This window comes from Somniosus microcephalus, chromosome 2, assembly GCF_052327205.1.
Source record: "Somniosus microcephalus isolate GS21.2 chromosome 2, FLI_Smic_1.0, whole genome shotgun sequence".
NCBI lineage: Eukaryota > Metazoa > Chordata > Chondrichthyes > Squaliformes > Somniosidae > Somniosus > Somniosus microcephalus.
Genome location: NC_140988.1, coordinates 303,883,122 through 303,907,980, shown reverse-complemented (window position 1 = coordinate 303,907,980; position 24,859 = coordinate 303,883,122). Strand labels below are relative to the sequence as shown.

Genomic DNA, 24,859 nt, shown 5'->3' with positions numbered 1-24,859 from the left:
TCGCAATATTAATCAAGGAGTCAATTACTGCTGTAAGGAGAGATGATATCTTAGCAGGTTCCTCTAATGAGGCCATATGGGCAGAACTTAAAAACAAAAAGGGGGCAAGCACTTTGCTGGGAGTGTACTATAGGCCCCCAAACAGTCAGGGGGAGATAAAGGAACAGATATGTAGGCAAATCTCAGAGAAGTGTAGAAATAATAGGGTAATAACAGTAGGGGATTTCAACTTCCCCAATATTAACTGGGATAGTCAGAGTGTGAAAGGCATAGAGGGTGCGGAATTCTTAAGGTGCATTCAGGAGAGTTTTTTGAGCCAGCATGTAGAAAGTCCTACAAGAGAGGGGGCGGTACTGGACCTAATTCTAGGGAATGTAGCCGGGCAAGTGTCAGTAGGAGAGCATTTTGGTGACAGTGACCATAATTTGGTGAGATTTAAGGTAGTCATGGAAAAGAACAAAGATGGACCGGAAATAAAGGTTCTAAATTGGGGGAAGGCCGATTTTAATATGATAAGGCAGGATCTGGCCAAAGTGGACTGGGATCAGCTACTTGTAGGAAAATCCACATCAGAGCAGTGGGAGTCTTTCAGAAAGGAAATGGAGAGAGTACAATGCCAACATGTTCCTGTAAAGGTCAAGGGTGGGTCCAACAAGCCCAGGGAACCCTGGATGTCAAGGGATATACAAGAATGGATTAGGAAAAAAAGGGAGACTTTTGGCAGATACAAAGGACTAAAAACAGTGGAAGCCCTAGAGGAGTATAGAAAGTGCAGGGGGGTACTTAAAAAAGAAATTAGGAGCGCGAAGAGGAGGCAGGAAAAAACACTGGCGGGCAAAATAAAGAAAAATCCCAAGGTGTTTTATAAGTATATTAAGGGCAAGAGAATAATCAGGGAAAGAGTAGGGCCCATTAGGGACCAAAGTGGCAATCTGTGTGTAGAGCCGGAAGATGTAGGTGAGGTTTTAAATGAATATTTTGCATCTGCGTTCACTATGGAGAAGGACGATGTAGGCATAGAAATCAGGCAGGGGGATTGTGATATACTTGAACAAATTAGTATTGAGAGGGAAGAGGTACTAGCGGTTTTAGCGGGCTTAAAAGTGGATAAATCCCCAGGCCCAGACGAGATGTATCCCAGGTTGCTGTGTGAGGCAAAGGAGGAGATTGCAGGGGCTCTGACACAAATTTTCAGAACCTCTCTGGCCACAGGGGAGGTGCCAGAGGACAGCTAACGTAGTACCATTATTCAAGAAGGATAGTAGGGATAAACCAGGGAATTACAGGCCAGTGAGCCTAACATCTGTAGTAAGGAAACTATTGGAAAAAATTCTGAGGGACAGAATTAGTCTCCACTTGGAGAGGCAAGGATTAATCAAGGATAGTGTCATGGCTGTGTCAGGGGGAGAGCATGTCTAACCAACTTGATTGAATTTTTCAAGGGGATGACTAGGTGTGTGGATGAGGGCAGTGCAGTTGATGTAGTCTACATGGACTTCAGTAAGGCTTTTGACAAAGTCCTGCATGGGAGACTGGTCAAGAAGGTAAGAGCCCATGGGATCCAGGGCAATTTGGCACATTGGATCCAAAAGTGGCTTAGTGGCAGGAGGCAGAGGGTGATGGTCGAAGGTTGTTTTTGTGACTGGAAGCCTGTGTCCAGTGGTGTACCGCAGGGATCGGTGCTGGGTCCTTTGCTGTTTATAGTGCACATTAATGATTTAGATATGAATGGAGGAGGTATGATCAGTAAGTTCGCAGATGACATGAAAATTGGTGGAGTGGTAAATAGTGAATAGGGAAGCCTCAGGCTACAGGATGATATAGACAGATTGGTTAGATGGGCAGAACAGTGGCAAATGGAATTTAACCCTGAAAAGTGAGAGGTGATGCATTTTGGGAGGACTAACAAGACAAGGGAATACACAATGAATGGCAGGACCCTAGGAAAGACAGAGGATCAGAGGGACCTTGGTGTGCATGTACATAGATCCCTGAAGGTGGTTAAAAAGGCATATGGGATACTTGCCTTCATTAGCCGAGGCATAGAATATAAGAGCAGGGAGGTTATGATGGAGCTGTACAAAACGCTAGTTAGGCCACAGCTGGAATACTGTGTGCAGTTCTGGTCGCCACAGTATAGGAAGGATGTGATTGCATTGGAGAGGGTGCAAAGGAGATTCACCAGGATGTTACCTGGGCTGGAACGCTTCAGCTATGAAGAGAGACTGGACAGGCTGGGGTTGTTTTACTTAGAACAGAGAAGGCTGAGGGGGGACCTGATTGAGGTGTACAAAATTGTGAGGGGCATATATAGGGTAGATAGAAAGGAACTTTTCCCCTTAGTAGAGGGGTCAATAACCAGGGGGCATAGTTTCAAGGTAAGGGGCAAGAGGTTTAGAGGGGATTTGAGGAAATACTTTTTCACCCAGAGGGTGGTTGGAATCTGGAACTCACTGCCTGAAAGGGTGGTAGAGGCAGGAACCCTCACAACATTCAAGAAGCATTTAGATGAGCACTTGAAACGCCATAGCATACAAGGCTACGGACCAAGTGCTGGAAAATGGGATTAGAATAGATAGGGCTTGATGGCCGGCGCAGACACGATGGGCCGAAGGGCCTCTTTCTGTGCTGTATAACTATGACTCTATGGTGTCAGCCTACAAATTGACAATTTTATTGAAGTTAATTTCCCAACTTGTTATGGTGGGATTTAAACTCAAGACCTCTAGGTTGCTCGTCTAGTACTGTAACCACTCAGCTTATTGTTTCAGAAGACACAACTGCTCACATGTTGAAGTTGGAGTTCCATCAAAACAGAAATTCAAAAATAGACATTAGCCAGCAACCTACCTCAATGATTCAGGCCAAATGGGTGATGTTGCTGTGTTGACTCGTTCATCTTTTTTGAATACTGGCACAGGAGAGGTAGCCACATCCTTTTTAGAAAGTGAAGGAGTCCCTATGTAAAAAGCCATGAAGTTAATTGAGCACAGCATATATCAAATTCAATTAACCAGTGCCTTTTAATGAAGTCTTGAAGTACTTACTGCTATTCTTCCAATCCAGCCATTTATGTGCAGACTTTAATCTTAATTGTTTCAAAAAATCTGTACACTAAAATATTGATTATAATTACCCTCAGTATCCCTGGGGAAGTGGAATTAAAAAGAGAGTGTATGAGCTTAGGGTGAAGGAATATCTGAAAGTTATGCTTCCAGTGCAGTTAGGAAAACACCCTGCCAAATGCATTAGACTCAACACTAGGCCAGTATTGCTTGACTACACTAATGAGCAGAATAAAGATGGATTCTAAGATCTAGTCCCCTCCTTGAAGCTGAACCAATAGACCAGCTAAGAGATCTCCAAATAATGTTTTTTTTCATAGTACCTGCACTTTACACAAGCTTGCTCAGTGTGTCTTCAGCATCCATACCAACCTGAACTTAAAGGGTAATGAATTCTGACAATGGGTCAAATCAAATGGCTCACTTTATCAATGTTTTTTTTTTAGCTAGCTTCCTCTTCTGGAAGTAGCCGAGGAATGAGGCATCGGAAGACTTAATCTTAAAAGAACAACCAACCATTTTACACTAGCTGAACACTAATTCATAAAGCCTCTTTTTATTTGACTTGCCTGGAAATAGACAAAAGTTGAAAGAAATATTGGCCAAATCGGGGGTCCAAAAAAGGTACCTAAATCATTGGTGATAAATGATTTTCAATCAAACACTTGGTATAGATCACATATTTTAGGATAAAGCACGCTTAAAATTTGATAAATATAGTGATAAAAATAGTCAACCCAATACATCAGACACACGTAGTACTGTCTGAAAGACTAACTAGTGGAAGCAGTACAAACATAATTTATGCTGACAATGAAAAATAAATTATTGAAGATATATAGGATAGAAAATTCTAGTTACATAAGCTCTTCCCTGAAATGTTGTGAGGGAATAGGTAATCCAGAGCAATTTCCCCTTTTCAAAAGCCTACCTCATCTACTGACCAACACAGGTATGTAATATTGGATCATCCAGCTGATTATATCAACTTAGATTTAAGTTAGGCATAATCCATAAAAATGGACGCCAAGCCAAAGAAGTTGATATTGGGAGGGATGACGTATGTTTTAAGGAGGGTCTTAAAGGAAGAAATGCAGGTGGAGAGGCAGAGATGTTTAGGAAAGGAATTCCAGATCATGAGGCATAAACGACAGATGACACAAGAGGCCAGAGTAGTGGGGACAGAAAGTTCTTGGGGGGGGGGGGGGGGGGGCGGTGATGGTAGAGCTGGGGGGGGTTACAGAGATAAGGAGGGGAAAGGCCATGAAGGGATTTAAACACAAGGGTAAGAATTTTAAACCTGACACATTGGGGAATGGGAGCTAATGTGGGTGAGCAAGGACAAGGGTGATGGGTGAGATCTGGTGCGGAATAGGATACAGGCAGAGTTTTGGATGAGCTAAAGTTACAGAGGATGAAAGATGGGAAGTCAACTGGGAGAACATTAGAATAGACCAGTCTGGAGATGACCAGGTATGGATGAAGGTTTTAGCAGTAGATGGGCTGATGTAGGAATGGAGACAGGTGATGCAACAGAGCTGAAAGTAGGCTGTCTTTGTAATAGATAGGGTATGAGGTTGAAAATGCAGCTTGGGGCAAAATAGGATGCCGAGACGGAGTACAGTCTGGTTCAGCCTGAGACAGTGGAAAGGTTACAGAGTTTGTGGTGGGGGCTGAAGATGAAAGCTTCGGTCTTTCCAATGTTTAGCTAGAGGAAATTACAGCTCACCCAAGACTGTATGTTGGGCAAGCAGTCTGAAAACACAAAGAGAGGAGGTGGAAAGATGGAGCTGTGTGTCGTCAGCATACATGTGGAAGTTAACCACATGTTTCTGGATGATGTCGCCAAGGGACAACATGTAGATGAGGAAGAGAAGGGGCCAAAGGCCCTTGAAGGGCTCCGGAGGTACAGGGTCAGGAAAAGAAGCCATTGCGAGATCCTCTAGTTTAAAATAGATAGATTAGAGTGGAACCAAGCCAGGACAGTCCTGCCAAGCTGGACAACGAAGAAGAGGCGCTGAAGAAGGATGTTGTGGTTGACTGAGTCAAAGGCTGCAGAGGTCAAAAAGTACACGCAAGGATAATGCACCTCAATTACAGAGAATGTTTGGTTAGGGCTGTTTCGGTGCAGTGGGAGGGGAGGAAACCTGATTGGAGAGGTTTAAACAGGGAGTTTAGGGAGATATAGTGTGGAGATGCCGGAGTTGGACTGGGGTGGACAAATGTAAGAAGTCACACAACACCAGGTTATAGTCCAACAGCTTTATTTGAAATCACAAGCTTTCGGAGATATAGGCACAGGCTTGTAGACGACAACATGTTTAAGGATTTTCCTTAAAAGAGTGACAGGAACAAGAAAGAAAATAAAGAATGTGCCTTTATGCAGCAGTTTTAGCATCCTCTGGACATCGCAAAGCACTTCACAGCCAATAAATTGTCTTTTGAAGTGTAGGCACTGTTGTTTTGTACACAAATGCCAGAGCTAATTTGTGCACAAACAGCAATTTGGCCAATTAATCTATTTTGGAGGTGTTGGTTGAGGGATAAATATTGGCTAGGACACTGGGGGACCTCCCCCGCTCTTCTTTAAATGCTGCAATGGGATATTTTACATCCACCTGAACAGTCAGACAGGGCCTTAGTTTAACTTTTCATCCAGAAAATGGAACCTCTGCAAATGCAGCACTCCCTCAGCAATGCGCTCAAGTGTCAGCCTAGATTATGTGCTGAAGTCCCTAGAGTGTTGAATCCACAAACTTAAGACTTGAGATGCAAGAGTGCTTGCTGCCACTGGGCCAAGCTGACATTTCCAAGACTTGGAACGCTGAATTTGTTGCTACTGGAAAAATATTTCTTTTTTGGGTGCGGGAAAGTATGATCAATGTCTTAATAATGCCAAGAGGCACAGATGGCATGTATGTAAGCAGTCTATTTTTCATGGACTGTGTACACAGAACTAGGGAACACAATTCAAAATTAATGAGCCTCAAGGGAGATTTGAGGATAGCAGATATGTGGAATAGCAACCTAGCAAAAGCAGTTAATGTTGTCGATTAAATTCATCTAAAAAGAGCTAGATAAGCATCTGATTAAGGACAAGACTGTAAGTTATAGGGATAGACAGAGATGTAGACCAAGATGATCAAATATTCCATAGGACCCGTAAAGGTCAAGGGTGGTTCCAAAAACCACAGGGAACCTTGGATGTCAGGAGATATACGAGAATGGATTAGGAAAAAAAGGAGGGCTTTTGGTAGATACAAAAGGCTAAAGACGGAGGAAGCCCTAGAGGAGTACAAAAAGTGCAGGGGGATACTTAAAAAAGAAATTAGGAGATCAAGGAGGGGCCATGAAATAACACTGGCGAGCAAAATAAAGGAAAATCCGAAGATGTTTTATAAGTATATTAAGGGTAAGAGGATAACTAGGGAAAAAATAGGGCCCATTAGGGACAAAAGTGGCAATCTGTGTGTGGAGCCGAAAGATGTAGGAGGGGTTCTAAATGAATTTTTTGCATCTGTTTTCACTATGGAGAAGGACGATGTAGACATAGAAATAGGGCGGGGGGACTGTGATATGCTCGAACATATTAACATCGAGAGGGAGGAGGTATTGGCGGTTTTAGCTGGCCTAAAAATGGATAAATCCCCAGGCCCGGATGAAATGTATCCCAGGCTGCTGTGTGAGGCAAAGGAGGAGATTGCGGGGGCTCTAACACATATATTCAGGACCTCTCTGGCCACAGGGGATGTGCCAGAGGACTGGAGAACCGCTAATGTAGTACCATTATTCAAGAAGGGTAGTAGGGGAAAACCGGGGAACTACAGGCCAGTGAGCCTAACATCAGTGGTAGGAAAATTATTGGAAAAAATCCTGAGGGACAAAATTTGTCTCCACTTGGAGAGGCAAGGATTAATCAGGGATAGTCAACATGGCTTTGTCAAGGGAAGATCATGTCTGACTAATTTGATTGAATTTTTTGAGGGGGTGACTAGGTGTGTGGATGAGGGTAACGCAGTGGATGTGGTATACATGGATTTCAGTAAGGCCTTCGATAAAGTCCCGCACAGGAGACTGGTCAAGAAGGTAAGAGCCCATGGAATCCAGGGTGCCTTGGCACATTGGATACAAAACTGGCTTAGTGGCAGAAGGCAGAGGGTGATAGTCGAAGGTTGTTTTTGTGACTGGAAGCCTGTGGCCAGTGGGGTACCACAGGGATCGGTGCTGGGTCCCTTGCTGTTTGTGGTCTACATTAATGACTTGGATATGAATGTAAAGGGTATGATCAGTAAGTTCGCGGATGATACAAAAATTGGTAGGGTGGTAAATAGCGAGGAGGGTAGCCTCAGTCTGCAGGACGATATAGATGGGTTGGTCAGATGGGCGGAACAGTGGCAAATGGAATTTAACCCGGAAAAGTGCGAGGTGATGCACTTTTGGGGGACTAACAAGGCAAAGGAATACACAATGAATGGAAAGACCCTAGGCAAGACGGAGGGTCAGAGGGATCTGGGTGTGCAAGTACACAGATCCCTGAAGGCGGCGGAACAGGTGGATAAGGTGGTAAAAAAGGCATATGGGATACTTGCCTTCATTAGCCGAGGCATTGAATATAAGAGCAAGGAGGTTATGATGGAGCTGTATAAAACACTGGTTAGGCCACAGCTGGAATACTGTGTGCAGTTCTGGTCGCCACACTACAGGAAGGATGTGATCGCGTTAGAGAGGGTGCAGAGGGGGTTCACCAGGATGTTACCAGGGCTGGAGCGCTTCAGCTATGAAGAGAGACTGGGCAGATTGGGTTTGTTTTCCTTGGAGCAGAGGAGGCTGAGGGGGGACATGATTGAGGTGTACAAAATTATGAGGGGCATAGATAGGATGGATGCTGAGGAGCTTTTTCCCTTAGTAGAGGGGTCAATAACTAGGGGGCATAGATTCAAGGTAAAGGGCGGGAGGTTTAGAGGGGATTTGAGAAAGAACTTTTTCACCCAGAGGGTGGTTGGAGTCTGGAACTCACTGCCTGAAAGGGTTGTGGAGGCAGAAACCCTCACAACATTTAAGAAGCATTTGGATGTGCACTTGAAATGCCATAGCATACAAGGCTACGGGCCAAATGCTGGAATATGGGATTAGATTAGACAGGGCTTGATGGCCGGCGCGGACACGATGGGCCGAAGGGCCTCTATCCGTGCTGTATTACTCTATGACTCTATGCTACTGATACTAAACTGAGAGTGTTGTTTTTGAAGAGCAGCATTCTGGAGTTGATTAGTGGAAATATGGGGATGGCCAAATATTGTAGAATTTTGCACCCTTAAGGTTGGTAATCAGGGTCTATTTCTGCAGAGGTTTTTTCTCAGGCGATTAAGTAGGTGAGGTAGAGTTCATGGTAAGGTCTACGGAAGGAACAGACTTGATAGGCCAAAAGGATGTTTTTCATTACATACTTTGTGTTATTCAGTACTTCCAAATCCCAAAGCCAGATCCTAGAGCTGTGTCTACTAAATAAGGGATAACTTTAATAACAGTTCACTTACTTCATGCAAGTTTAAATTGTTAGAAATTACAAGACCAGTGCTCTAACCCCTGAGCTACGGAGCCACCCTTAAACATTACAGGGTACAACATATTTAGAAAAGATAGAGAGGGAAAAAGGGGAGGTGGAGTAGCTGTACTTATTAGAGATAACATAATGGCAGTAGGAAAAAAGTGACGCAGCTATCAGTAAGACAGAAGTAGAATCCATGTGGATAGAGATAAAAGATAATAAAGGATCAATCACACTAATAGGAGTAGTCTACAGACCACCTAATAGTGGAAGGGAGGTGGAGGAAGAAATATGCAAACAAATTAGGGAAATGAGAGAAAGACAAAGAATAATCCATCATAGGTGATTTCAACTACCCCGAAATTAATTGGCCAGAAGAGATAGGTAAAGGGGATGGAGAAAAGCCGATGTTGTGGGGCTGAGAATAGAACTTGGGAAAATAAAATGGACAATATTGGCAAACAATGATGTAGAACAGTAATGGGAAACATTTAAAACAGTGTTCAGAAGAGTTCAGGAAAAATATATTCCACTAAAAAACAAGAACAAGCTAAACACTAATGAGACACCATGGATGAATAAAGACATAAGGGAAAAATTGAAGGTAAGGAAAGAGGCATAAACTAATTACATGAACAGCAGGGGAGAGCATGACAAGGGAGAATATGAAGAGATTAGGAGAGGAGTAAAAAAAAACAATTAGGCAGGCAAAGTGGAACTATGAAATTAAATTATCAAGGAACATAAAACAAAACAGTAAAATATTCTAGAGTCATAAGTCATAACGACACAGAAGGAGGCCATTTAGCCCATCGAGTCTACGCTGGGCACGTAAGGAAAGTCAGGATGGGAATAGGGCCACTAAGGGACGGTCAGGATAAAATCACAGGCCGCGATAGCGAAATGGCAGAAAGATTAAATAACTACTTTGCTTCAGTATTTATCAGGAGACAGGTCAGGCGGATATTGAGATCGGAAGAGGAGATTGGAAATTATATAACCGCATTTAAAATAAAGAGGAGAAATATTAAATAAACTAATCAAACTCAAAGAGGATAAAACCACTGGTCTGGATGGATTACATCCACGCATTTTAAAAGAATCTAGGGAAGAGATAGCAGAGGCACTATTACACATATTTAATAATTCGTTAAACATCGATGGTTGGAAAAACTAATGGAATCCCTGCTAAAGGAAAAAAAATTGAAGAACATCTAGAAACCAAAAACATAATAATGAATAGTCAGCATGGATTTCAAAAGGGAAAGTCTTGCTTGACTAACTTCATCGAGTTTTTTAAAGAGGTAATGGAGAGAGTAGACAATGGTAATGTAGTAGATGTAATTTATCTAGATTTTCAAAAGGCCTTCGATAAGGTACCACATAATAGACTAATGAATAAGGTCAGAGAATGCGGAGTCAGGGGACAAGTAGCAGCATGAATAGCTGAAATAACAACAGAAAACACTGGAAAAACTCAGCAGGCCAGGCAGCATCCGTGGAGAGAGAAACAGAGTTAACGTTTCAGGTCTGGGACCCTTCATCAGAACGTGTTTGAGCATGAATAGCTAGCTGGCTTCAAGACAGAAAGCAGGGGTAAAGGGTAGATATTCAGAGTGGCAGAAGGTGGAAAGTGGGGTCCCACAAGGATCAGTGTCGAGACAAATGCGGTTCACAATTTATATTAACGATTTAGAATCAAAAACACGATTTCTAAGTTTGTGGATGACACTAAATTGGGGGGGATAGGCAATACTGAGGAGGACTGCAACAAACTACAAGACATTTATAATTAATAAATGCAGGATGGGCATATAATTGGGCAAATGAATTTCAACATAGGTCAATGTGAGGTATTACATTTTCGTAAGAAAAATAAGGAGGTCTGCACAGAGATTAAAACGGAGTGTACTTAAACAGAGGGTTTTATTTGGGAATTTGGAAAGAGTGGGAATTTCTGGTAAGTATTGGGTAAGTAGTATATGTAAAAAGTGAAATTTAGTTTAACATTTTGATTTTAACCTTGAACTTTAAAAAACTGTAATTAACAGAAGCTGCCTGCCAGTGACAGTTAACTATCAGTCAGCTGTAAGTGTTTGTCTTGAATAGGTGCTAATCACCAGGAGCAAGGGAGCTGAGTCAACACCTGTAAATTGGATACGGCTCCTAGAGTATAAGACTAAACAGGTCTGCAGAGCATAGAGTGGGATTAAAATGCAGTGTATTTAAACAGAGTGTTTTATTAGGGAATTTGGAAAGAGTGGGAATTCGAAGAGGGGGGAAGAAGTTTCTGCCTTTTGCCTACACTACTTGCAGTGCTTTGTGTTACAGTTAGATATTTAATTTCAGTACCCATAACTTAATCTAGATCAAGTAAGTAGCCAAGAAACTACACTGTAAACTAAGTTACCTAATTACAAATTTAATTAAATAAAACAAGGTCATATAGGGATGGCAGTGCAGGTGGTGTGCCGCAACTGCAGCATGTGGGAGTTTGTGGAGAACATTGTGATCCCGGACAACCACATTGCAGTAAGTGCCTGCATCTTGAGGAACTTCAGCTCAGAGTTTTTGAGCTGGGGTCTGAGGTGCAGACATTGCGGAGCATCAGGGATGAGGAGAGTTACCTGGGCACTTTGATCCAGGAGGCAGTCACACCCCATAGGTTAGGTAGTGGTACAGGTCTGGTTAGTGGTCAGGGACAGGAGGGTGTGACTGCAACTCAGGCCAGTAAGGGGACCCCAGGTCCAGTGCTAGAGGAGCCTCAGCCTTTGCCCTTGTCCAACAGGGATGAGGTTTTTGCTGCCTGTGTGGATGAGGGAAAAGCCTGCAGGATGGATGAGCAAGCTATGGCACCATGGTGCAGGAGGCCATTCAAATGGGGGGAGTGAAAGGGAATTCAGCTGTGGTAGGGGACAGTAAAGTCAGGGGAATAGATACTGTTCTCTGCAAATGCGACCAAGAGTTTCGAAGGTTGTGTTGCCTGCCCGGTGCTAGGATTAAAGACATCGCCTCGCGGGTGGGGGTATCCAGTTGTCATGGTCCACGTAGGAAACATAGAAGATAGGAGCAGGAGTAGGCCATTCGGCCCCTCGAGCCTGCCCGCCATTCAATGAGATCATGGCTGATCATCCAAATTCAGTACACTGTCCCTGCCTTCTCCCCATATCCCTTGATCCCTTTAGCCTTAAGAAATATATCCAACACTTTCTTGAATATATTTAATGAATTGGCCTCCATTGCTTTCTGTGGTAGAGAATTCCACAGGTTCACCACTCTCTGGGTGAAGAAATTCCTCCTCATCTCTGTCCTAAATGGCTTACCCCTTATCCTTAGACTGTGACCCTGGTTCTGGACTCCCCAACCATCGGGAACATCCTTCCTACATCCAGTCTGTCCAGTCCTGTTAGAATTTTCTAAGTTTCAATGAGATCCCCTCTCATTCTTCTAAACTCCAGCGAGTATAAGCCCAATCGACCCAATCTCTCCTCATACGTCATTCCTGCCATCCCAGGTATCAGTCTGGTGAATCTTCGTTGCACTCCCTCCATGGCAAGAACATCCTTCCTCAGATAAGGCGACCAAAACTGCACACAATACTCAAGGTGTGGTCTCACCAAGGCCCTGTACAACTGCAGCAAGACATCCTTGTTCTTGTACTCGAACCCTCTCGCTACGAAGGCCAACATACCATTTGCCTTCTTAACCGCCTGCTGCACCTGCATGCTTACCTTCAGCAACTGGTGCACAAGGATACCCAGGTCTCGTTGCACTTCCCCTTCTCCCAATCTATTGCCATTCAGATAATAATCTGCCTTCCTGTTTTTGCCACCAAAGTGGATAATCATGCATTTATCCACATTATACTGCATCTGCCATGCATCTGCCCAATCACCCAACCTGTCCAAATCATACTGGAGTTTCTCGGCATCCTCCTCACAGCACACACACCCACCCAGCTTTGTGTCGTCTGCAACCTTGGAGATATTACATCTAGTTCCCTCGTCTAGATCATTTATATATACAGGTAGACTATCCTTTATCCGCACTTCCGAAAACCGAAAACCTCTAAAAACCGAAAGTTTTTTCGTGGAGCGTAAGTCGTGCGCACGACATGACCCGAGTGGCGCCAAACATGACAGGAATGGTCCGGAAGCTCTGCCTTTCCCTGTGAGCAGGGCAGAGGGTCACAGAGTTCCCTCCTGGGTAGGAGATTGCAGGCCGAGCCGGGCAGTGTGAAGGAGGTACCGGGAGAGTGAACCCAACAATACAGCGGCCCGTCCGATAGCTGCAGCGGCCCGTCCGATAGTCTTTTCTTCCCCACCCCCCCCCCCCGACCTGATTTGCAGGCCAGCTTAGTGTAGGAGTCAGCCGATATCCGGCTTTCCCACAACTGGCGGCGGCAGTCGAGCCCCAGACCCCCGCTAAGTCAAGGAATTCAGATACGGAGCAGGGGGAGCTGGAAACCTCGATCTAACGGCAGAAATCAGCAGCCGTTTTGTTAGGTTTTTTTTCTTCCCCTAGCAGTTTTTTTAAACAGTCAGGCTGTGGAAAGAGTCTCTGTAGCTTAGCAACAGCTTCAGAGACGCTTCCAAGGCAGGGCCCGAGTGTTTACAAGCTGTTGCTAAGCAACAGTGTTTGTTGTCAGATACGGAGATGAAAACCTTCTGAAATCCGAAAAATTCCGAAAACCGAAACACAGCTGGTCCCAAGGTTTACGGATAAAGGATAGTCTACCTGTATTGTGAATAGCTGAGGTCCTAGGACCGATCCCTGCGGTACCCCACTAGTCACTGCCTGCCACTCGAAAAAAGAGCTGTTTATTCCAACTCTTTGCTTCCTGTCTGCCAACCAGTTCTTTATCCAAGTCAGTACCTTGCCCCAATCCCATGTGCCTTAACTTTATACACTAATCTCTTATGCGGGCCCTTATCGAAAGCCTTCTGAAAGTCCAAATATACCACATCCACTGGTTCTCCCTTATCTATTCTACCAGTTACATCCTCAAAAAATTCCAGTAGATTAGTCAAGCACGATTTACCTTTTGTAAATCCATGTTGACTTTGTCCGATCCTGTCACTGTTTTCCAAGTGCTCTGCTATTACATCTTTTATAATGGACTCTAGCATTTTCCCCACTACCGATGTCAGGCTTACTGGTCTATAATTCCCCGTTTTCTCTCTACCACCTTTTTTGAATAGTGGGGTAACATTAGCTACCCTCCAATCCATGGGAACTGTTCCAGAGTCTATCGAATTTTGAACCAATGACATAGGTAGAACTAGGAATGAGGTTCTGCTCAGGGAGTTTGAGGAACTAGGATCCAAATTAAAAAGCAGAACCTCAAAGGTAATAATCTCTGGATTGTTACCTGAGCCATGTGCAAATTGGCAAAGGGATAAACCGATTAAAGGTTTAAATGCGTGGTTCAAAGAGTGGTGTGGGAGGAAGGAGTTTCAGTTCATGGGGCACTGGCACCAGAAATAAGTCATAGCTAAAGGCATTATATCTGAATGCGTGAAGCATTCGCAACAATATAGATGAATTAATAGCGCAGATAGAAATTAATAGGTTTGATCTAATAGCCATTACGGAGACGTGGTTGCAATGTGGCCAAGGTTGGGAACTAAATATTCCAGGATACTTAACTTTTAGAAGAGATAGGCAAAATGGAAAAGTAGGAGGGGTATCCCCGATAATAAAAGATGGGATAAAGATAGTAGAGAGAAAGGATCATTGCTCGGAAAATCAAGAAGTAGAATCGGTTTGGGTGGAGCTAAACAACAGCGAGGGGCAGAAAACATTGGTGGGATTTGTTTATAGGCCCCCAACAGTAGTTGTAATGTAGGGCAGAGTATAACTCAGGAAATTAGAGGTGCATGTAACAAGAGTAATACAGTAATCATGGGGGACTTTAATCTACATATAGACTGGGCAAACCAAATTTGCAGTAATAGTGTGGAGGACGAATTCATGGAATATATGCAAGATCAGTATGTGGAGGAACCAACTAGGGAACAGGCTATTTTAGATCTCGTATTGTGCAATGAGAAAGGGTTAATTAATAACCTTATAGTAAAGGGGCCTTTAGGGAAGTGTGACCTTAATATGATGGAATTTTATATTGTTTGAAAGTGATTTAGTTAAATCTGAAACTAGGGTCTTAAAACTAAACAAAGCAACTACGTAGGTATGAGGGGCGAGTTGGCTAAGGTAGATCGGGAAACTACATTAAAAGGTATGACGGTAGAAAAGCAATGGCTAGCATTTAAAGAATTAATACATAATTTACAACAAATATACATTCCTTTAAGGCATGAAAACACCACAGGGAAAGTGGTCCAACCGTGGCTAACAAGAGAAGTTAAAGATAGTATTAGATCAAAGTAAGAGGCTTTTAATGTTGCCATAAAGAGTAGTAAACCTGAAGATTGGGAGGATTTTAGAATTCAGCAAAGGAAGACCAAGAAATTGATAAAGAAAGGGAAAATAGAATGAGAGTAAACTAGCGAGAGACATAAAAACTGTAATAGCTTCTATAGGTATGTAAAAAGGAAAAGATTAGCAAAAGTAAATGTGGGTCCCTTACAGGCTGAGACAGGAGAAATTATGATGGGTAATAAGGAAATGGCAGAGAAATTAAACAAATACTTTGTGTCTGTCTGTCTTCACGGAAGAAGACACAAAAAACTTCCCGGAAATAGTGGAGAACCAAGGGTCTAGTGCGAATGAGGAACTGAAAGAAATTAGTATTAGTAAAAAAAATAGTACTGGAGAAATTAATGGGACTGTAAGCCGATAAATCCCCATGACCTGATGGCCTACATCCTAGGGTTTTGAAAGAGGTGGCTATAGAGATAGTGGATGCATTGGTTGTCATTTTCCAAAACTTCATAGATTCTGGAACGGTTCCTGCAAATTGGAAGATAACAAGTGTAACCCCACTATTTAAGAAAGGAGGGAGAGAGAAAATGGGGAACTACAGACCAGTTAGCCTGACATCAGTAGTAGGGAAAATGCTAGAATCTATTATTAAGGACGTGGTAACAGGGCACTTAGAAAATAATAATAGGATTGGGCCGAGTCAACATAGAAATCGTGTTTGACAAATCTGTTTTGACGTTGTAACTAGCAGAATAGATATGGGGGAACCAGTGGGTGTGGTGTATTTGGATTTTCAGAAGGCATTCGATAAGGTGCCACACAAGTTTATTAAACAAAATTAGGGCTCATGGGATTGGGGGTAATATACTAGCATGGATTGAGGATTGGCTAATGAAAGGAAAACAGAGAGTAGGAATAAATGGGTCATTTTCAGGTTGGCAGGCTGTAACTAGTGGGGTACTGCAGGGATCAGTGCTTGGGCCACAGCTATTCACAACCTATATCAATGATTTGGATGAGGGGACCAAATATAATATATCCAAGTTTGTTGATGATACAAAGCTAGATGGGAATGCAAGTTGTGAGGAGGATGCAAAGAGGCTTCAAGGGGATATAGGCAGGCTAAGTGAGTGGGCAAGAACATGGCAAATGGAATATAATGTGGAGAAATATGAAGTTATTCACTTTGGTTGGAAAAATAGAAAAGCAGAATATTTTTTAAATGGTGAGAGATTAGGAAATGTTGGTGTTCAGAGGGAACTGGGTGTCCTTGTACACGAATCACTGAAAGTTAACATGCAGGTACAGCAAGTAATTAGGAAAGCAAATGGCATGTTGGCCTTTATTACAAGAGGATTTGAGTATAATAGTAAAGACGTCTTACTGCAATTATATAGGGCCCTGGTGAAACCACACCTGGAGTATTGTGTACAGTTTTGATCTCCTTACCTAAGGAAGGATATACTTGCCATAGAGGGAGTGCAACAAAGGTTCACCAGATTGATTCCTGGGACAGGGGGATTGTCCTATGAGGAGAGATTGAGTAGACTAGGCCTATATTCTCTGGAGTTTAGAAGAATGAGAGGTGATCTCATTGAAACATACAAAATTCTTACAGGGCTTGACAGGGTAGATGCAGGATGTCTCCCCTGGCTGGGGAGTCTAGTACCAGGGGTCACAGTCTCAGAATAAGGGGTCGGCCATTTAGGACTGAGATGAGGAGAAATTTCTTCACTCAGAGGGTGGTGAATCTTTGGAATTCTCTATCCCAGAGGGCTACGGAGGCTCAGTCGTTGAGTATATTCAAGACAGAGATCGATAGATTTTTGAATATTAAGCAAATCAAGGGGTATGGGGATAGAAAGTAGAGATGAGGCCATGATCTTACTGAATGGCGGAGCAGGCTCGCGGGGCCAAATGGCCTACTCCTGCTCCAATTTCTTATGTTCTCATGTCACATATTATTTGGAAAATAAGAATCTAAATGGGGTAGAAGAGCAAAGGGATCTCAGAGTACAAATACACAGATCACTAAAAGTAGCGATGCAGGTTGATAAGGCCATAAAAAAGGCAAACCAAGCACTTGGGTTTATTTCTAGAAGGATAGAATTGAAAAATAGAGAAGTTATGCTGCACTTTTATCGAAACTTGGTTAGACCACGTTTGGAGTATTGTGTACAATTCTGGTCGCCATATTATAAAAAGGATATAAAGGCACTGGAGAAGGTGCAGAAAAGATTTACAAGGATGATACCAGAAACGCGAGGTTATACCTATCAGGAAAAGATGAACAGGCTGTGTTACTTTTCTCTTGATAAGAAAAGGCTGAGGGGTGACCTAATAGAGGTCTTTATAAATATGAAAGGTTTTGATAGAGAGAAAGTGTTTCCATTTTTGGGGAAGAGCAAACCTAGAGGCCATCAGTATAAGATAGTCACCAAGAAATCAAGTAGGGAATTCAGAAGGAGCTTCTTTACCCAGAGTGGTGAGAATGACGAACTCACTACCACAGGGAGTGGTTGAAGCGAATAGTATAGATGCATTTAAGGCAAGTCTAGTTAAGCATATGAGGGAAAAGGGAATAGAGGGTTATGCTGATAGAGTTAGATGAGGAAAGATGGGAGGAGACTCAAGTGGAGCATAAACGCCAGCATGGACTGGTTGTGCTGAATGGCCTGTGTCTGTGCTGTATATCCTATGCAAAATTATGATCCTCAACAGCTATTACAGAGGACACAGATATTGAATGTGTGGAAAAAGGATAAAATAATTACCTATTCGTTGTCTATTTAGATCTCCAGCAGGGCATAAAGAAGCTGTACCCCGAAAAGTATCTAGTTCTGGATCAAAAGATTCTACCGCCTTGTTTCCAGCATTTAATCTCTCCCATGGTTCTGTCGTCGATGCCTCAACGTTTCTTTCCTGATGTTGCAAATGACCATGGTAAAGATCATCCCCTGACTTTAAGCACCTGTAAAAAGAGTCATTAAATCTCAGACTCACATCTCCAAGTTTAAATAGAGAAAAGGAAAGATATCTGAAAGCACTTTAAAGGCAATAAAGCACTTTTGAAATGTAGTCACTGTTGTAACGTGGAAAACCCAGCAGCCAATTTATACATACCCCACAAATAGCAATGAGATAAATAACTAGTTAATCTGTTTTTAGTGATGTTGGTTGAGCGATAAATATTGGCCAGGTTATCGGGAGAACTTCCCTGCTCCTCTTTGAACAGTGTCATGGAATCTTTTTTCTCTGCCTGAGAGGGCAAATGGGGCCTCGGTTTAACATTTCATCCAATGGACGGTACCTCAGAGTGAGCAATCCACTCCCTCAGTACTGCAGGTACTTAGGAAACACTTCTACACACAAAGGGTGGTAGAAGTTTGGAACTCTCTTCCGCAAACGGCAATTGATGTTAGATCAATTGTTAATTTTAAATCTGAGATTGATAGCTTTCTGTTAACCAAAGATATTAAGGGATATGGGCCAAAGGCGGGTATATGGAGTTAGGTCGCAGATCAGCCATGATCTCATTGAAAGGCGGGGCTGAATAGCCTACTCATGTTCCTATGCAACAACAACTTGCATTAACATAGCGCCTTTAACGTAGTAAAACGTCCCAAGGCACTTCGCAGGAGCGTCAAACAAAATTCGACACCAGCCCACATAAGGAGATATTAGGACAGTTGGTCAAAAGTATGGACAAAGAGGTAAGTTTTAAGGAGCGTCTTAAAGGAGGAGAGAGTGGTAGTTTAGTGGAGAAGTTTATGGAGGGAATTCCAGAGCTTAGGGCCTAGGCTGCTGAAGGCAAGGCTGCCAAGGGTGGAGTAATTAAAATCGGGATGCACAAAAGGCCAGAATTGGAGGAGCACAGACTTGTAGGGCTGGAGGAATACGACACCAAGGTTGTGAACAGCCTGGTTCAGCCTCAGACAGTTGCCAAGAGGGATGGAGTCGGTGGCTAGGGAACGGAATTTGTGGCAAGGAACGAAGACAATGACTTCGGTCTTCCCAATATTTAGCTGGAGGAAATTTCTGCTCACAAACAAAATCTTTTAAATTACTTCTTTAAAAGAAGAAAATTAATGAAAACACATTTTTTTTATACTTGTTTTAAAATGTAGAGGTTATAAGCATATCTGTTGATACTGGTGTCAGCTTTTGATCAGTGGTAGAAACCTCACCTTTTAAGTCAATAGGTTGCGAGTTGTAGCTCCACCCCAGGACTTGAGTACATAATCTAGGCTGACATTTCATTGCAGTAAAACTATTACCATTTCTCACCCTGGTCGTTCCCCCTGGTATAGCCCTCATCTCCATTTCCTGAAGTCTAAGTGACGCAGACTTGAACATCTATGGTGGGCAACTGGTTTAACCATTTATCGCCAGATCTGACTGGACCACATAAAGCATTATCGGCTTCTGCTCTCCTCTGCCAAAATTGCTCACTATTCCAGGATCACCCTGGAATCCAAAGATAATCCCCGGCTTCTCTTCTTAAACCCCTCTTCCCTGCCTTCTCACCACCAGCAACACATGCGAGGAGCTCATGGACTTCTTTGTCACAAAGATTGAGGCCATCCATTCAGCTGCCTCTGCCACTTCCCTTTCCCTCCCTGCCCTTAGCCCACCGGGCCAAACTTCTCCTAAGGTTTCTCCCTGCCCTAGCCCTGAACTCGCATCTTTCTCTAGTTTCTCTCCTATCTCCCATCCTGCCCTCTCCAAGCTCATCTTGTCCATGAGACCCACCAGCTCCTGTTCCCTCGACCCTATTCCCAACGAACTGCTAACCACCCAACTTTCCTTCCTGACCCCCACGTTAGCTGATATTGTTAACGGTTCCCTCTCTTCAGGTACTGTCCCCATGACCTTCAAATCTGCTGTCATCACACCGCTCTTCAAAAAACCCACCCTTGACCCCTCCGTCCATGCAAACTAACGCCCTATCTCCAATCTCCCTTTCCTTTACAAAGTTTGTGAACGTTTTGTCGCCTCCCAAATCCATGCCCATCTTGCCCACAATTCTGTTTGAATCTCTCCAATTGGGTTTCTGCCCCGCCACAGTACTGAAATGGTCCTTATCAAAGTCACAAACGACATCCTATGCGACTGTGACTGTGGTAAACTATCCCTCCTCATCCTTCGCCTTTGACATGGTTGACCACACCATCCTCATTCAACACCTCTCCTCTGGCGTCCAGCTGAGTGGGACCGCCCTCGCCTGGTTCCATTCTTATCTATCAAGTCGTAGCCAGAGTATCATCCGCAATGGCTTCTCTTCCCTCTCCCAAACTGTTACCTCTGAAGTCCTCCAAGGATCTATCCTTGGCCCCATCCTATTTCTCATCTCTGTACTGCCCCATAGCAACATCATCTGAAAGCCCAACATCAAGTTCCACATGGACACTGATGACACTCAGCTCTGACTCTGATTTGTCAGACTCCTTGTAGATGAGAAGAAATTTCCTCCAACTAAGTATTGGAAAGACTGAAGCCATTGACTTCGGTCCCTGCCACAAACTCCGTTTCTCAGCTATCAACTCCAAGATAAGTTCATATCCGCTCCATTACCAACAGCTCCGTAACATCACCCGACTCAGCCCCTGCTCATCTGCTGCTGAAACCCTCAACCAGGCCTTCGATAGCTCTAGATTTGACTATTCCAATGCTCACCTGGCCAGATTACATTTTCCACCCTCCATAAACTTGAGCTCATCGAAAACTCTGCTGCCCGTATCCTATCTTGCACCAAGTCCCATTCACGCCTCACCCATGTGCTCGCTGACCTACATTGGCTCCCGGTCCTGCAACGTGTCAATTTTAAAATTCTCATCCTGGGTTTCAAATCCCTCCATAGCCTCGCCCCTCCCTCTGTAACCTCCACCAGCCCAACAACCCTCTGAGATCTCTGTGCTCCTCCAATTCTGGCCTCTAGTGCCTAATATATTTTAATCGGTCCACCATTGGCGGCCTTGCTTTCAGCTGTCTAGGCCCTAAACTCTGGAATTCCCTCCCTAAACCTCTCCGCCTCTCAAGCGCTCTCTCGCTTCCGTTAAGACGCTCCTTAAAACCTAACTCTTTCACCAACCTTTTGGTCATCAGTCCTATTATCTCCTTATGTGGCTCGGTGCCAAGTTTTATTTGGTAAGATAAGAACATAAGAATTCGGAGCAGGAGTAGGCCATACGGCCCCTCAAGCCTGCTCCACTATTCAATAAGATCATGGCTAATCTTCGACCTCAAGTCTACTTTCCCGCCCGATCTCCATATCCCTTGATTTCCCTAGAGTCCAAAAATCTATCCATCCCAGCCTTGAATATACTCAATGGTTCAGCATCCACAGCACTTTGGGGCAGAAAATTCCAAAGATTCACAACCCTCTGACTGAAGAGATTCCTCCTCATCTCAGTCTTAAATAGCCGACCCCTTATCCTGAAACTATGCCCTCCTAGTTCTAGACTCTCCAGCCAGGGGAAACAACCTCTCCACGTCTACCCTGTCATCATTTATGTTTCAATGAGATCACCTCTTATTCTTCTAAACTCCAGCAAGTATAGGCCCATTCTACTCAGTCTCTCCTCATAGGACAGCCCTCTCGTCCCAGGGATCAACCTAGTGAACCTTCGTTGCACCGCCTCTGAGACAAGTATATCCTTCTTCAGATAAGGAGACCAAAGCTGTGCACAGTACTCCAGGTGCGGTCTCGCCAAAGCCCTGTACAATTGTAGTAAGACTTTGTTACTCTTGTAGTCCAACCCCTTGCAATAAAGGCCAACATGCCATTTGCCTTCCTAATTGCTTGTTGTACCTGCATGCTAACTTTCTGTATTTGTTGGCATTAATGAAACAGATATTACGGGGCTCATATAGTGCAAATCATTGTTGTATGTTTAGTTATTTGTTTTTATTTGCTAGGTGTAATCTGTATAAATGATCCTTTTAAAGGAAATCAAAACTATGCATCAACAACAATGCAATTATTGAAATGTTAGTATTGCATCAAATATCTGCAGCATTGTATTTCCTGACCTACTTCTGCTACATTTAAAATTTGTCAAAAATAAAATATGCATTATATCTTCACTGCTGTGGTATATCTCTTATTTTGAGTGGGTCGCAACCTTCCATCTGAAAATGCTTTGAAAACTCTTGTCAAGCTTTATCAATGGGAAAACCCATTTTAAAAGTATCAACATTTACCTGTAGTACCTGTTATGCTGATAGGTGGCACTGTGATTGGCATTTACAAGCCCTCCACAAGTACGATGTTTTGGCAGTGAAATTTGGCATCCAGATGCAAGTGCAAGTGCAAAAACACTGAAATTATTTGTGCAGCAAAAGCGTTTTTGCATTCTGGTCTTTTAGGTAATTCTAACTATACTAAAATCTAACTTCCCATAACAAGAACTATTGACTTTTGTATGCATGAGCTGATACATGACTGAAACTTTGATCACTGCCATTTTGTGGCACACAGAAAAAACATTCTCTCAGTATACCTGCCCTGATAGTGAACCCCTAAAATGTGTTGTCAGTGTGCCAATCCTTCAACGGGGCCTTGTAGACAAACCTGTTCCTCCCCCTTCCTTAATAAGGAGGAAATTGGGCCGTAGACCAGCTCCGCTCCATCCTCCACCCATCGAGCAGAAAACTGGTCCCACAGAGTACAGTGCACTTGGCTCCCTCATCCCCCCGCAACCACCCCCCCAACCCGAACAGAAAGCCTCGGATAGTGAGTGCAGTGAACTTGATAGTCCTTAACCTCCTCCCCTGCTCCTCAGAGCAGAAAAGTAGTCTCCAACTCCTCTACGCTAATTTCCTTCCCCCTCTCCTTTTGAGCACAAAATATTGGCCAAGGAGTACAGGAAACTTGCTCCTCACTATCCCACCGCCCCCCCAAAAACCACTGACCAGAAAGTCAGGGTCTGGTAACAAACTAAATCAGCCCCAACTCCACCCCCCACCCACCCCCAGGAGGGAGTAGTTGTAGTCAGAGCAGCCTCGTTTGGCTTTCTCAACAACACCTTTCTTCCGCCTTCCCGCATCGCTTCCTGCAATTCTCTCCTGCTCCTCTTGTCCCGTTCCTATTCCTGCTCCCCAACCTCCTCTTGCTCTTCCCTCTAGTCACTTTCTATGCCTTCTCCCCCTCTCCTCCTCCACCTGGATCCAATTATCTTCTCACCTTTGATCCTACGTGACCTGAATACAGTACTTGGTCTTGACTCTCAAAGAGCTCAGCTAGTATTTAACAGAAAGTTTTTGTACAGTTGAAACCTCATTATAACATGTATATTGCTTCTTTCAACTCTATTTCTACATAAAAGGCTTCACAAGGAGGAAGCCATGAAAATTCCAGTTCAAGAGCAAGTTAAAAGGGTTTTTTAAAGGTTTTATAAATGAATGAAGCAAGGTGGATAATAACTGCTCCATCTTGCATTTTATTTTTTTACAAAAAAAGGCGTGGAGAATTGATTTGCTCAATACAACTTTTGTTGATTTTTGTTTGAAACGTAATTGTAATACACGCACCAAAGTCACTTTAATGGCAGTCATTATATTAAGCAATCTGCATTCCATTTCTCTCCAGATGCAACTAACTGATCATCACCCAGAACTCCCAATCTTTAAAAAAGCAGAGGGAAGCATTAAATTCATCAGACCATTTAGGCACAGACTAACATTTCTCTCATAGGAGATGCATGGAGCCAATATGAATATTTAGCATTCTGGCTCCTTATGAAGGCAAAAAGTTTGAATATTGCTACATTTGTTGTCGAAACTACAAATGGTCCAGCACAACCCCTTCTTTAAGGATAGGGGATATAATGTAGGATTCATGCTCCTAAAACTCCTGTTGGAGGTGCATGTGTTAATGCCAGAGGAGGACAGGACTGATTTGGGCACGACTGTGAAGGCCTCCATTGTTCCGAACACTCAATGCCCACTCGGGTGAGTTACCAGAAATCACCACCACATAGAAACATAGAAGATAGGAGCAGGAGTAGGCCAGTCAGCCCCTCGAGACTGCTCCGCCATTTAATGAGATCATGGCTGATCATCCAAATTCAGTACCCTGTCCCTGCTTTCTCCCCATATCCCTTGATCCCTTTAGCCTTAAGAAATATATCTAACTCCTTCTTGGATATATTTAATGAATTGGCCTCAACTGCCTTCTGTGGTAGAGAATTCCACAGGTTCACCACTCTCTGGGTGAAGAAATTCCTCATCTCTGTCCTTATCCTTACACTGTGACCCCTGGTTCTGGACTCCCCGCCATCAGGAACATCCTTCCTGCATCTAGTCTGTCTAGTCCTGTTAGAATTTTATAAGTTTCAATGAGATCCCCTCTCATTCTTCTAAACTCCAGCGAGTATAAGCCCAATCGACCCAATCTCTCCTCACACGTCATTCCTGCCATCCCAGGTATCAGTCTGGTGAATCTTCGCTGCACTCCCTCCATGGCAAGAACATCCTTCCTCAGATAAGGCGACCAAAACTGCACACAATACTCAAGGTGTGGTCTCACCAAGGCCCTGTACAACTGCAGTAAGACATCCTTGCTCCTGTACTCTAATCCTCTCGCTATGAAGGCCAACATACCATTTGCCTTCTTAACCGCCTGCTGCACCTGCATGCTTACCTTCAGCGACTGGTGCACAAGGATACCCAGGTCTCGTTGCACTTCCCCTTCTCCCAATCTATTGACATTCAGATAATAATCTGCCTTCCTGTTTTTGCCACCAAAGTGGATAACCTCACATTTATCCACATTATACAGCATCTGCCATGCATCTGCCCAATCACCCAACCTGTCCAAACCACATGTCACACCATATCTTTGCACAAGTTGCTGCTTCAG

General features: G+C 43.6%; 1 protein-coding gene across 5 annotated transcripts in view; it reads right to left on the bottom strand.

Moving 5' to 3' along the window:
- The window catches only part of kiaa1328 (KIAA1328 ortholog), a 388,527-nt gene that overhangs the window by 182,471 nt on the left and 181,197 nt on the right, over positions 1 to 24,859 (bottom strand). For 4 of the 5 annotated variants that reach the window (XM_085973909.1, XM_085973903.1, XM_085973924.1 and 1 more), the window contains 2 exons: positions 17,772 to 17,968; positions 2,851 to 2,959 (listed from right to left, as the gene is read on the bottom strand). In XM_085973909.1, coding sequence (XP_085830035.1) covers positions 2,851 to 2,959; positions 17,772 to 17,968 — 306 coding nt within the window. Of the gene's footprint in view, positions 1 to 2,850; positions 2,960 to 17,771; positions 17,969 to 24,859 lie in introns of those variants that run through there. The other variant, XM_085973930.1, reaches the window with a different exon arrangement.